Consider the following 14,552-nt stretch of genomic DNA (forward strand, 5'->3'; position numbering starts at 1 on the left):
CATCTGCAGCTGCATTTCTCTCTTACTTCTTTTCTTATATATATTCTTCATGAGCATAACCCGCGTGTTTGTATTCCTACATCTATAACTGCTACATATACCAAGCCGAACCTATACATCTACACATCTATATATCTATATATCTATAGATATATAAAAGTGCAACTGCATAACGCGCTTCTATTACGCGGTCAATTACGCCGTGCATTGCATGTTGTCACTCAGAAGCTCTCGAGTACCCACCCCTTGTGTTATTCTCGACATGCACCCAATTGCCAGGTCGTTGCAATTGTGTTTGTTGCTTATGAGTAAGCAGTAATGAGTGTTAAGTTAAAGTAAAACAATAAAGTGTGCGTTAAAAGCTAATATTATCTGCATTTGGTATTATGGCAAAGCTTCTTGTCTGTTTATAATATTGGGGAGGGAGGGGCAAAAGGGGGTACTGAAAGAAATATCAAGTTTTTGAGGACTCAAATACGCTAAATCTTTTTTTTTTTTAATGATATTCAAAGTAAATAGAAGAAATTTTCAGTTACCGTTGAAAAAAAAAATTTTTCATTTCTGCGGGCAAAGTGGGGTACCCCCTAAAAAGGGTAAAAAAAAAAAATTCTGGATTTTAAACGAATTTGATTTAGTTGAATTTTTTTTTTTACGGAATTTACATGAAGAAAAATTATATATGACATGTTTATTGGAGACAAAAGAAGAAAAAAAATTTTTAATAGTTTTTATCATAAAACAAACGTCATAAATATTTTTCAACTGACAATTGATTTTTGAAAAAGTTTACCAAAAAAAATTCAAAGTAACGCTTAATTATATTTACAGAAGTGATTTTGGAACACTGAAAAAAAGAAATATTCGTCCCAAATAAATCCATTTATTTATGGCTTTTTTTTGAATATTTCTTAATGACAAATAAATATATTTGGTACAACAAAATATGACAGTTGATTCAAATAATTTTATAATTTGACGGAAATATATAATTTATTTGTGGTAAGTAATTGATATATTTGTGGTAAAGATATTAAATTTGTGACAAATAACCTAAAATTTGGCGATACTATACATATATTTGAAGCCCTTATTTATTTGTAGCAATTGGATCATTTCTTTACCACAAATAAATCACTTATTTCACGCAATTAAACTACTCAAATATATTATATCTTTCTCACAATTAAATATTTATTTGGCCATATCCAAATATACGATATCTTTGGCTCAAATAAATCTTTTTTTCAGTGAATGTTTAAAAACCATTTAAAATATAAAATTTTTTTTTATCAAATTTTGGGGGTACCCCGTTTTGCCTACCCTACCCCCTTTTGCCCCCTCCCCTTTCCCTACAATATATAGATATATATATACATATATATTTATGCCGTGCGAGGCATTTGATAAATCACTTCTCACGAATTAAACCTTTAGCCATATTATTACATTACGCAAATATCAATCTCCTTATTGTCAAAACAATTTTTCAATGTTTTCTCATTACCTCGTTTCATCGTCACGATTTTTATTACCATTGAATAAACAGCAACAACCGATGAAATGATGAATTGCATTTGAATGATTTAACATATTGAAAGGTATAAAAAATATATAAGATATTAAAGTTAATATCTATAAACTAAAAGTTATAATTTATTGTATAATTACATCTATGGTGTTATCTCGGTGTCATTTATGCTTACACGTGCTGCAAGATCTTACGCAATCAGCATAATTAACGAGCACAGACTTAAGTATCAAGACTTGCATACAAACTAATTGGGACACATTGCACGTGCACATCGATTGCACGTAATTCGGTCGGCATCAGGAGTCTCAAGATCCTAAGTCACCGAGGAGAGATCAGACTTATTATGTATCACCATCACCCGACTCAAAAAAAAAATAAAAAAATTAATTAAATGGTTTTTGTTCGAAATCTGGTATTGGGATTTTATCATTGGCAATTATTTAATCGACTTGCCCCTCATTGTTCTTGTTGCCTGAGTATCCAGTATCCACATTATATCCACATGCTGTACTCGCGATCGAGAGCTATATCGCGAGGGGCAAAACGTATCCACATTGCTGTATATAAGTTAAGTAAAGGAAGAAACGAAGCAACTCGGCGGCCTTGGCACTACGGCAGATGGCCGGCAAAACGCGATATACCTTCAACTACTTGCTCTATACCAAGTATATATATATATATATATGTGTGTACGTATACCTTACCCGTGTTAATTTCTTTTTTTGCCTTTTATTCGCCCGAGTAAGACTCGCGAGTACAGAGAATGAAAGGAGAGAGACTTGTGTGGGTGCGCGAGGGAGACGATAAAAAAAGTAAAAATATAAAAAAAAAAAAAATACCGTGAAATATTAAATGCAGCTTGACGGTGACACTCGATATTGTCCAATACTTTACGATTATTATTTTCCCGAGTAAAGCGGAATTACATTTATACTTGTGTAAATGTAAAGAAGTCTCGTGCATATCACATTTGGTCAGTGATGCTGGAATAAAAGGGTTCGACAATAAACGGAGAAAGGGCAAGCAGTCACGCGTAACCTGCCATCGGTTAAAAACTCTCTTCTTTTATTATCCTTGTTATTATTGTTGTTGTTGCTGCTGTTATATTTATTATATTTGTATATAGGTAACGACTCGCGGTGGTTGACGTCATCGAGAGAAATCTCGTGTTAATCTGTCGACAAAAAAGAGGTGAAAATAAAACGATCGTAAACACTCGTAGCGTATAGTTATTAATTAAAAACACCCTCGGTGACCTCGTGACTGCTTTTTAATTGAATTCACATGTTTGGTAAAAATAATAATAATAATAATATAAGTAATAAATGTGTATGATTGGAGTATAGAGTATCGAGTATAGGTTTGAGGTAAAAAATAACCAAGAATAAGAAGGGGATAATAGGCCTAGGAGTCTTACTTTGGTCTCTCGCTCGATCAGTAACTCCGGATAGGACATAGGACTCGGGCACACACGAGAGCAACAAAGTGAGTGTAGAGCGGTCGTTTGCCTTGGGTTGCCTTCAAACCGGCGGCGAGCTTAGCTGGAGAACGCTCCTCCACTCGATCCCGATTATTCTGATCCCGCCCGGTTTCCGCCACATGCATTCCATCCACCGGCGTCCTTATTCCCCGTCCTCTGCTCGCTCTTCGCGGTCTTGTGTTCGCGGCGGATAGGATAGGAGTCGCGCGTGTCCCTCGGCACCGATCGGCTGGAAACGATCTCCGCCGAGTCCTCACGAGTCCTTCAATATTTCCCCCACATATTCCCGCCGTGTTCTTCGGGCATTTTCGCCGGCAGTCGTGCATCGGCGTTCGCCCGGAGCAGTAACACCGTACCGGGTTTGCTGCGCGAACACACAACAGCCACGGTCGTGTGTCGTGACCATGCCGGGACTGATTAAATATTTAAATTTTAACACGTGAATTAAAGACTTTATTTTGGAGTTTTTTTAAATTTTTATTATTTATTCGTGTGTGGAAAAATTTAACGATTTAACTTTTTCTTACGGTTGATTTTAGACTTATTATTTATCTAATTTAATGGTTTTTAAATTAACAACAAAAGTGATGGTACTAATTTGATAAGTGAACTAGTGAATAGGTGTCGGTATCTTTCGATATCGCTATTGGCCAGTGAATTCCGGATTGTTATTTAAAACTGACCAGCTGAGTTTCCGGAGAACAGGGTTTGAGAATAAGGTTAAATCAACAGGTGGAATCCTGCAGACTCATAGGTACGTCTACTACTTCCACAGTTTAATTTCCATCACAGCAGTAGTTACAGCCATGTATTGTAGTCCCACATGACGTCACTATTTCGAAATGCAATTTCGGTAGCTTTTGATCTCATAACATATTTCATTTCTTTATTTATTTTTTTTTTTGTTGTAATTTCGGAGCAATAAATAAAAGTCCATTGAAGAATTTCTTTATGAAATGATAATCTGAAAATAAGTTGTTGTGAGTAACTGTAGTTGGTTTTGTGCTCCTCGTAGTCGGAGTCGGAGTAGACATTGATAGGTTTCGTAACGTGGCTTTTCTTAATTCCAGGTGTTAACGGTTAACAAATAATCCAAGAAAACATTCTCACACTCTCTTAAATGAGTTGAATTAAACTCGTGTAGGTGAGGTTGTTGATGAACAACCAGCGTAGTGGGAAGTGGGGTCGTTATTTTCCGGCATTCCTTCATTGTTTCTCGTTCGGCCTCGACATTACTTTCTACTAAAAAGGTGCTCGCACGCTGCTACCATACCTCCTTGTTCTTGTTCTTGTTCTTGTTCTTGTTTTTCCTCTTATTCTCCTCCATCTCCATCTCTATCTTCCTCTGCCCGTTCTGTCTTCGCAATCCCTGGATTGTTTGCATTTATTCCACTTCTTGTGCATCCTCTCTCAAAGAAAATACTTTTTTTAAATTACATATATATATAAACTCCTTATGATATACAATTTATTGCACGCCACTAAGCTACCGCTTAGATTGTTTATTATCAACTCTACAATTTATACATATAAATATATATATATAGTCACAAAGAAAATTGTTTATTATTCAAAAACACAACTCTTTTACAAGACAGGACACTTGTTTAAACAAACTCATGACGACAGCGTATTTATTAATGCGCTTTTTGGTTTAGCCAAACAAACTGATGTTTAAACAAACAAATAAATCCATGGAAACAAGCAATATCAATTAAAATCCATTTATTGGTCTTACGAACAAGACTAAACTTGAATGATTTTAATTTAAACTCCGAGTGCTTTAATAGGCTTTCATTGCCATGCTCAAGGTCAAAAGCTATCTCCGCTTAGTTTTTAATAATAAGCCGAGTTAACTTGTACGACGTTTTCTCCACATCTATCTGTGTATAAAACGTTGTTATGTTATATATGAGTATAGCTATATATATACACATATATATAATATATAGGCAGACGCGTTTATACCACTTGGGAATGATGAAAGAAGGGAAAGAGGAAAGGAAGCACGCGTGACAGGCCTTAGCAAATCCACGTCTCAGGTATGGCAATCGATACATACCTGGTGGGATGCAGACCCCATGGCCTTGCAATCTACCGACGATGCTTGTTAAATCGCTGGCTGTACTAGCAGGCTACTCGGAGTTGTCCCAGCAGGTTCTGCACCTCGGTCAAGACCCTCAAGCATCACCAGTCTATCCGCAGCAGAGATCCCGCAATAATCCTTGCCGACCAAATGGACAACCGATACGGACAAAATAATAGCTACCAAAGCTATACTATATATATTGTTTCATCATCACATCATGTCGTCGTTAAACTCATTGTGTAGACGTTACACGGCCCTAATATCTCATATATATAAATCTTATCTCGACTCGATGAGACACATCATATCAGACTGCTCGGGTACTCGTGATAATTCAAGGCCGAGATACTTGATCCTTTGGCTTTAATAAAATATTTATATTTGTATTTCATAGGCGTTATATGTGCGCTGAGCCAATAAAGAGTTATGTAGTCATAGTCATAGTCAGTGGTATTGAATTGGCAATTAATTCAAAAGTTGAGGAAATAAATTACACGCTCGTGGTTGTTTTATTTGAGAGATATACAAGTTATTAATTAACGACGGAAACAAAATGATGATAATAGTAATAATAAACTATTATGTGTATATAGTTTGCCTATAAATGTGTACTTATTAATGGCCATCATTAATTTAGTTTTCGATCGTCCAGCAGAATAAGATGTAGATAAGATAATTGAGTTTGATGAAAAATTAACCGAGAACAAATAGACACCGTTATACAAGTTGGAATGGGCGTGTAAACATCCTTCGATTGCACATCGGCAGCTATGCCTTGTATTGCTTCTTACCCGTCTGTATTACCTGTATATTGTTGTTGTTATTGTTGTTGTTGTTGTTGTTGTGTTCATCGCTCGAACAGATTCACATCGACACAATAAACGGATCGGCGTTTAATGAGCATCGAGAGTGGCGTAGGAGAGTTAAAACCTTATTATCTCTTTCTCCTCAACGCTCAACAGGATCGTTGTAAACACAAAAAAACCAACAACAACAATAATAATTAAAGAAAAGAAGAGCCTACCGGATTATTGCGCAAAGAAATTACGCGGCTCCAAAAGGATTATGCGAACGCGAACGTGAACGCGGTAGTCTGCAACGTCAGCGAATGTGTTTTTTACCATCTCTTTCAATATTGTTATTATAATAATGTATAAGCATACGTGCATTTTATTTGATCTATCTTATTCTGTCTGTTGAATTGCTGATAGAGTCTTTCTCCATCGACTTGGCTGCAGACTGCTACAGCAAACTGATACTCGATTAGCACATGAACCTATAGCCGCAACGTAATTATTTAAGTAATGAGATTAATCTTTATCTCACATAAAAAATCATAGTTATTTGAATTCGCTATTACAGTATTCATTATTACATATAACCGCGTAATGTGTGAGAAGTAGGTGATAAAAAACAGCTCGAAAATTCCTAAAAGTCAATGAACCTAGACGATTTATCGCGATAAATAGTATCAACATGTGTCACGATACTTGTTGCCGACATATATATTCATAGAGTTTTAATTTTTAGCTTTGAATTTCCTCTGGCTGTAGACTGCAGTCTGCACTCGCGTCAATGCATCACCGATCCTAATTTATATTTCACGCGAGTATTATATATATGCAGAGTTGTAGCAGCATCTTATTTCTTTTCCTCCAGTTGGATCCGATAGTCTAGTATTATATGCCCATGGATATGGGATTTATAACGCAAGCTGTTACTTGTAAGCATCATGTACTTAATATAAGCATTCCTCGGTCTCTGTGACCAGTTGAATCGGCCATTAGTTTTCGTTCTGTTAAGAATATATTTATTTATAAGTCTAAGTATAAATATTAAGAGCATGCTTAAGCCGATTTCTTCTGTCACGCTTCTTGTTTTATCCTCACCCCTCACTCTTTTCGATCTTATATATATATTTATAATACATAATAGCCTTCTTTGTCGAAGTAACGTAATTTCTACAATAAAGAGCAGCTTCAGTTGGATTCTGAACGGCTTTGATGACACGAGGAGTGAAACTTTTAACAATACAGATGGTTATAAAACGACGGCTAGTTGATCTCGTAAACTCTCGTTGACTTTGTTCTTGAGAAATATATGGATCTGTTGTACAGTATCTAAGTCCATAGTCATCGTGGTATATATCGTGTCTCGTCATGTTGCTAAGCTCATTCTCAGTACGTACATATACCCAGTACATAAAGATATCGTCATCATCCTTTTAAATTGTTTCATCCAAGTCGTGAGAATGCTTGGAAATGTTCAATTTATACTTGATACATATATATATTTTTTTTTAAACATCATCTGTGACAAAGGATTTCTTGTTCTGTTTCGTAACCTCTTTTATACCGATTTATTATTTTTTATTTTTTATTTATCATTTATATACTTAATAATTTCGTTTTGTGGAACTGACTATTTACTTTGGGAACAATATTAACCGCGAGCATAACGAACGTCATTGATGCGAACAGCAGACCACTCGCTAGTCCCCAGATACCCGCGGCGTTGTTTCATTATTGTCTTAATTAACAACAACAATCTCTTCCCGGTATATTTACAAACAACAGCAAAAAGTTATTAGCCGTGGAAAAGTTTGTTCAGTAACGGGAATCCTCTTATATAAATAATTATATTATTTCGGTATTGAGTTATTATTTGAATCTGTCATCTGTAAGATTTTCCATAAAAAATATTTATTGTAAATTCAATAAGTTGTTGCTCCAATTCGCGGGTAAATAATTTACAGCAGTACCTAATTTACGATAACGACAATATTATTCTTTAAATATTTACGAGCGTTTATTTGCTCGGCTTTATTTAGTATTCTGTATTCATATGTATATATAATATATATTTTAGCTTCATTTAAACTCGGCTACTTTGGTCTCTGGTCTCGCGGTTTTCAAATGGCATTCGCTGGCGGCTGTTGCCCGACAGAATAATCCCGTCCGAAAAAGAGTTTCGACAATTTGCCGTGAACGATTTAGTTTCGTTGGCATCAACGGTACGAATTATGCAAATATTTAAGCGAATTGATATCGACATGAAATGGCTCTTTTGTACACGGCTTAACGCCCGGTTCGCTGCTGCTTCTACACACTGGAATTCACTCGATAGTAAACTCTCTTGTTGCCAGCAGCTTGTGTTGTTAAACCGCGTTATCTGCATTCCTTCACCGGCCGTTAAATTTAAGTTTCTCGCGGTCGTTAAAAAATCGATTGATTATTATTCCATGTCCATATAATATTATCTGGATAACTTTTATTTATTTATCAATCAATAAATAAATAAATAAATAAATAAATATTAGTTGATTCTCAATCTCTTCCAGCCTCCAGTCCCAATCTCCCGGGACCCATATTACACCGGCACACAAAAAAAAATAAGTTCTATGTACTTTTGACGGGACCGATTTATTCCCATGTATTTTGACCCGCTGAATCCGAATCCGAGGTCCGTTTAACCCGTACACCCTCAGATTTTTAGAAAACTTTAAAAAACCTCAAAAATACACAAAAATCGACCGTTTTTTAAATTTATAAATTTTTTTAACCCTAACTAAGCATGATTTTTATGTATTTCGGTCCTCCACATACTAACCTGAAGTTTATTTAAAACATTAGCCATTTGAAGTTTGAGTAAATTCCAAAAAACCCCAAAAAATTGCAAAAAAACAAAAAAATTCTTAGTGTTGTGATGAAAAAAATTTTTTGAAGCATATTAAAATTTTTTTATGTTTTAGGCCAAAATATTTTTTATATATATATCACAGATCGAACAATATGATTTCTTTTATTTATTTCGATTTAAAAAATGATTTTTGTTATACCAAATTTTATTTTTTTCGATTTTTTGGGAATTTTTCGCCATTTATTTAAAATTTTAGAGATGTCTGAGCCATGGATGTTCGAGAATTATATGTGACAGATAAACATACATGAAAATAATTATTTATTTAGCCCTATAAAATTTTTTTCATCACAATACTAAAAATTTTTTTGCTTTTTTGAAATTTTTTGAGGTTTTTCAAAGTTTTCTAAAAATCGGAGGGTGTACGGGTTAAACGGACCTCGGATTTGGATTCAGCGAGTCAAAATACATGGGAATAAATCGGTCCCGTCAAAAGTACAGAGAACTTATTTTTTTTTGTGTGCCGGTGTTATCAATAGTTTAATTTCCTCGTAATTTTATGGATTTCATTGCAACACTAGCCGATTGCAAAGGTCCGCCTATCGGGTCTTATCGCAAAAAGGGGAAAGCTGTTGACGTTGAGTTAACTCACCGATAAGCCACGTGACAAATTAAATAAAAACACCGTGTGCTGATGTAAATCCCTAGTATCTGCTAATTGTTTTCAGTCCCATCACATAATCATATCAATTAGTCTTTATCTCCGTCTTTGTTTTATTTCATGTTTTGTTCTGTTCTGTTCTCCTGCATAATTGCAAATGGAATCGAAAGTGACAGATGAGTTATCGTTATCTCAACTCTGGTCAAGAGATAACTGCTGGATTAATTCACTAGCAGTAAGTACATACGAGAAAATGCTCCTTAGTCATTACATCAGTAATATATGTAGCCGGTTAAAAGCTCTAGAGTACATCTAGGATAGCAAGGAAAGATAACCGTTACTTAATACTCTTGTTTGCCATGAGATAATCCTCGTCTTATCCCACACCATCACTTCGGACTTTGAGAATATCATAACGACCGCATTTCTCAATACTAAATACTTATCGGATCTTTATTTATTGTGTACATTTACAGTTTTTTGTTGTTACTGGATTCTTTACACGGAAGATCAAGATCCGGCTCTGGCCGGAAGACGGTGTCTCGTTGCAAAGAGTTTTGTGGCATTACTTGGACTGTTATTTTTTTCTTCAGTTGGGTTTTCTTTTTCACTTCGAACCGGCATGTTGACAGTGACCTCGTTGTTTTACAATATCAAGATACAAAAGCACCAGGTGTCATTGAAAGCAACCACTCGTAGGGCCTCCACCCCTATAGAGTCAGTATAGTCGAAGCCTTTCAATAAGAAATGAGAAAACTATTATGTACGCCCCTACAGTCGTTTCTCCAAACATTATTATTATTATTTAAAATAAAATATTACAATTTTTATCCACATGATTGCGCAATGCAATTGTTAACAAAAATAGCATCGTAATGTTCCGTGAATCACAATGACACCGGCGCATTCTTTGATTTTTAAAATTATTTTAAATTTCTTCGAAGGTAATTGCTGTGGCAGGTTTAACAAAAGAAATAAATGAGAAAAATGAACATATATTAAGTCAAATGAAATAAATGAGAGCAAACGTATATATCACAAGTCATAAGTATATGAATAAATGCATCCAAGGTCTTGGAAAATAATCTGGTTTACAGTTTATTTGAATAGACTGCTCCAAAAGTTGTTTTGCTTTACATTTTTTTCTTCGGCACATATATTTATTGCTCTTATTTATCGCATTATAACATCATCTGTCAGCGAGGATCCTCGTAATTACCAAGCACAAGGACGGCAAACAAACAAATAAATAAACGCACAGTAACAGTGTCGTCAAAATCAAAGAACAAGTCCGTTGAATAACTTGTGTTTTATATATTTATTGTATTACTCATGCGAGAAAAGTAGTATCTTGACGCTCGCTGTTGCGTTTGAAAAAGAGCCGTTTGCCCATTTTAAAATTATGCGTGAGTTTTTTCATAAATAAAACTGTTATTTGAGTGCGACAAGTTTACTTGTCGCACGTAAATTATTCTTGGCACACGCAAATTTAGATAAAATTGCTAAAATTAAAAAAATAATAACAAAAAAAAACACAATCGACATATTAAAACTGAATTGAGGTTGACGCGTCTGACAGTTTAATTTAATAAATAAAATTGTAATTAAATTAAAATTAGTTTAAAAACGAATATGGAGTCGGAAATAATACCGGAAACTCCAGAAAGTTCGAGCGACGAATCCACACCACCTGAAATTCTGAAAAAAGCCGATGAAGTAAGAAATAATTTAGTTCCTCAAGTATCGAGACCCAAATATGAAGCGGCTTACAATAAGTTTATGGAATGGCGAAGAAATAAAAAGGTCAAGAGCTTTTCTGAACCCATTCTTCTGACTTATTTTAGTGAACTTGCCGAAACCAAATTACCGTCAACTTTGTGGGCCACTTACTCAATGTTGCGAAGTATGATTGACATCAAACACAAAATTAATATTTATAATTATTCGGGTTTGATCGCTTTTTTAAAGCAGCAAAATAAAGGTTTTAAACCAAAAAAAGCTAAAACGTTAGACGCTGAGCAAATAAATCAATTTTTGAACCAAGCTCCTGATAATCAATTCTTGGCAATTAAGGTTAGTTATTTTTAATACTTTTGATCACTCTTTATCATTGAATAAATAAATACATAAACATACTTCATACTTATTTTATTTTTTAGGTGGCTTTGATTTTTGGGGTTCAAGGTGCGTGCAGGCGTCATGAACTTTGTGATTTAACAGTGGACAATATAATCGACAAAGGTGACATGTTGTTGGTGAAAATTCCAAAAACTAAAACCGGCAAAGCAAGATCTTTTGTCGTGACGGATGCGTTTTATCAAACTTATAAAAAATACTCTTCTTCACGCCCAACAAACTTAGCTACCAAGAGATTCTTCGTGGGTTATCGGAACGGCAGGTGTACGAGGCAAAATATTGGCATTAATACGTTCGGTAGCATGCCAAAAATAGTAGCGAAATATTTGAATTTAGCAAACCCGGAGTCTTACACAGGCCATACTTTTAGAAGAACATCAGCTACTCTGTTAGCGGATTCTGGTGCTGATCTTCTTACAATAAAAAGGCACGGAGGATGGAAATCCAATCCCGTTGCTGAAAGTTACGTGGAAGACTCAGTAGGTAATAAAAAACGGATTAGTGAGCAAATTGCACGTGCCATATCATCGAGACCATCTACTTCACGCGAACATTCAGACTCAAACAACCCAATTTTTGGAAAAACTTCTGAAGAACCGATGAACATCACTGTGATGCATCAAGAAAATGAAAGATCCGAAATTTTAGAGCAGGTTTCATCTAAAAACGCCATGAATTTGAATATTACATTTACGAACTGCACAAACATTTCAGTTCTTTTAAATGACACTGAAAAAAAGTAACTTATTTATGTTGCTGTTGTTGTTCTTGTTATTTTTTGTTCTGATCAAATAAATTTATATTCATTTGTAATTAATTGATACTTTTTTGAATGCTTAATTTTTCAGCTATTATTTCTGGTCCGAAAAGGCTTTGTCCTTTTAAAAAATTGAAAAAATTTATTTTTTGTTTATTAATATTAATTAATTTTTATTTATTGTTTAAAATATATTTTTTTCTTCTTTTTAAACTTTTTATTTGTTTTGAGGGACTGGGGGGGCTCCGCCCCCCCAACCCCCCGCCGGGGCTTCGCCCCTGGACCCCACCGGGGCTCCGCCCCTGGACCCTGCCGGGGCTTCGCCCCTGGACCCCAATTTTGTACCCACATATATCACCGCATTTGTAATACAAAATAGTATGTGCAACTCGTGCGACGTTGTCGATTGCCCACTCAAGCGAATGACCGCACTCGCTTCGCTCGTGCGTTCAACTTCGCTTTCGTGGGCAATCGACAACTTGTCGCACTTGTTTCACAATATACTATTGTATGTGTGGACGTGTGTGTGCTTGGCCATATCTCAAAGACGTTAAAACGTTTTATTTACTGAGTGACTGGAGTTGGCACTCTTATTGCAACGTTAAAACTAGCACCGGCAAGGTAGTCCCAGGTCGTTATCCTCTCGCCACAAGTGATATGCTTAATCGATTGGATATGACTTGTAATTTTTCACTCTCCCTTCTACGTCTCTCGAATAAAACAGCCGCCCGATAGTCGTATTTTCATCAATTTCTCAGGATTATCTTGTTTATAATATAATACAATATAAATAATATGCTTCTAATATACAAAATATTCGATTCCTCCTCCACTGGAGTCCTTTCAGCCGCCACCTTTTGATCATCATGATTTTTATTAAATTCTCAACGAGTTATCAACCCCAAGGAGGATCAGTGCATCATCCTAAAGGTTAATGACTGGTTGACATCAGAGACACAAAGTATGCCTCGGAGAGTGGATCTTGGCAGCGACCGGCTGGATCTGCCCTAGGGGGCCATTCTAGTCGAGAAATAGTCAACTGGATTCTCGGCTATGCTCCTTACTTCCTCATGACGCGCGAAAATCCTGAAAAACTGGTCCAGTTTCTTCCTCCCAGTCTTATAAGACGAAGATTTGAATAAAAAGTACCTTCAACTTTTCCTGGAGGACGGTTAACCAAATGTGGAATAAAGAATGCGGGATTTATTACAGACTGAGGTATTTCCAAAGTGCTAAGGTGATTCAGTCTGATAATAACGTGTACTTTAGATTACGTATAGGCTCTATACTACTTAAACAACTATCCTACACATACCTTTCTCGTATTTGTTGGTGTTATTACGTGGAAAGGCTGCTTATGATGATACTCAAGGCTCTATCGCCGCTCGAAATAGTAGTGTTTTGATGGCTCGGTTAGTTTTTATTGTCTACTGTATATATATAATACATATATAGATATGTAAGCAACAATTGTTGGGAGCTCAATTGTTAGCATTCCGTTTCATTGACTCGTGAACAAGGGAAAATAACGCTTAAATATTATTCAAACTGACAGCTCTAAGATCACGATCAAACTCTTTAAATGACGAGACGTTATTATAAATCGTCTGTTCTCTATATGTATATATATAGAAGAATATATATATTAGTTATTGAGTTGAGGACTTAATGTCCGGGCAAATGGCTGCGAGAATACGCAATCGGTTCGGCATCGTCACAAAGACTAAAGTAAAAGTATATTTCAGGGTCACTAATAGGAAGATCATAAAAGTCATGTCACTCCCACGAATAACTTCCAACCAATCTGCAACTAAATTAGCCAATTTGTCCTGCCTCGGAGGAAATGCTCCGTAAGCCATTGAGAGTTTTGGTTCGCGGAACTTTAAAACATCTATATATATTTATATATTTTTATATAGCAATTTAGTATAAAAGGAACAAAGGACTTTGAGCGTGGAGCCGAATGTCTCGGGTGTGGCCTTTTTTTAACGACACTAATTTTTAAAAAAATCTATGCGAATCCGCTGTATAGAAATAAATGAAGAAAGACCAAAAGACAAAGACGGCCTCGCTGTCGACATTATTGCTCAAGAAAGCTTGTCTTGCTTTTCGGTCTTTACTCTGCTCGGACTAAGACCCGGGTCTTTTTTTATTTCAAGGACAAGTCAAACGTGTAATATACCATACACTGATGGTTAAATCATCAGGGCGGAATTTGGTACGTGCCTCAGTGTAGACCGAATGCTCTCTCGCTGGAGA

At 35.6% G+C, this 14,552-nt stretch overlaps 3 protein-coding genes across 4 annotated transcripts in view; 2 read left to right on the forward strand and 1 right to left on the reverse strand.

The window, feature by feature from the left end:
* Positions 1 to 14,552, reverse strand: part of LOC130672639 (uncharacterized) — a 259,637-nt gene that overhangs the window by 25,170 nt on the left and 219,915 nt on the right. The gene's annotated exons all lie outside the window — the stretch shown is intronic.
* Positions 1 to 14,552, forward strand: part of LOC130672628 (serine-rich adhesin for platelets-like) — a 91,871-nt gene that overhangs the window by 23,401 nt on the left and 53,918 nt on the right. The window contains exon 1 of one of the 2 annotated variants that reach the window (XM_057477274.1): positions 3,329 to 3,765. The exons of the other annotated variant lie outside the window; for it this stretch is intronic. The gene's annotated coding sequence lies outside the window, so the exon portion shown is untranslated. Of the gene's footprint in view, positions 1 to 3,328; positions 3,766 to 14,552 lie in introns of those variants that run through there. 2 annotated transcript variants of the gene reach the window in all.
* LOC130672633 (uncharacterized) lies at positions 10,304 to 12,349 on the forward strand. Its single transcript, XM_057477279.1, has 2 exons — positions 10,304 to 11,473; positions 11,560 to 12,349. The coding sequence occupies exons 1-2, from the start codon at positions 11,033 to 11,035 to the stop codon at positions 12,277 to 12,279; spliced, it is 1,161 nt and encodes a 386-aa protein (XP_057333262.1). The 5' UTR covers positions 10,304 to 11,032; the 3' UTR covers positions 12,280 to 12,349.

This window comes from Microplitis mediator, chromosome 8 (genome assembly GCF_029852145.1).
Source record: "Microplitis mediator isolate UGA2020A chromosome 8, iyMicMedi2.1, whole genome shotgun sequence".
NCBI classification, from domain to species: Eukaryota; Metazoa; Arthropoda; class Insecta; order Hymenoptera; family Braconidae; genus Microplitis; species Microplitis mediator.

Bases quoted from the DNA above. Each gene is read 5' to 3' on its own strand.
- LOC130672633 (XM_057477279.1), top strand. From the start codon at position 11,033: ATGGAGTCGGAAATAATACCGGAAACTCCAGAAAGTTCGAGCGACGAA. The intron at 11,474-11,559 runs GTTAGTTATTTT...TTTATTTTTTAG, and splicing joins ATCAATTCTTGGCAATTAAG to GTGGCTTTGATTTTTGGGGT.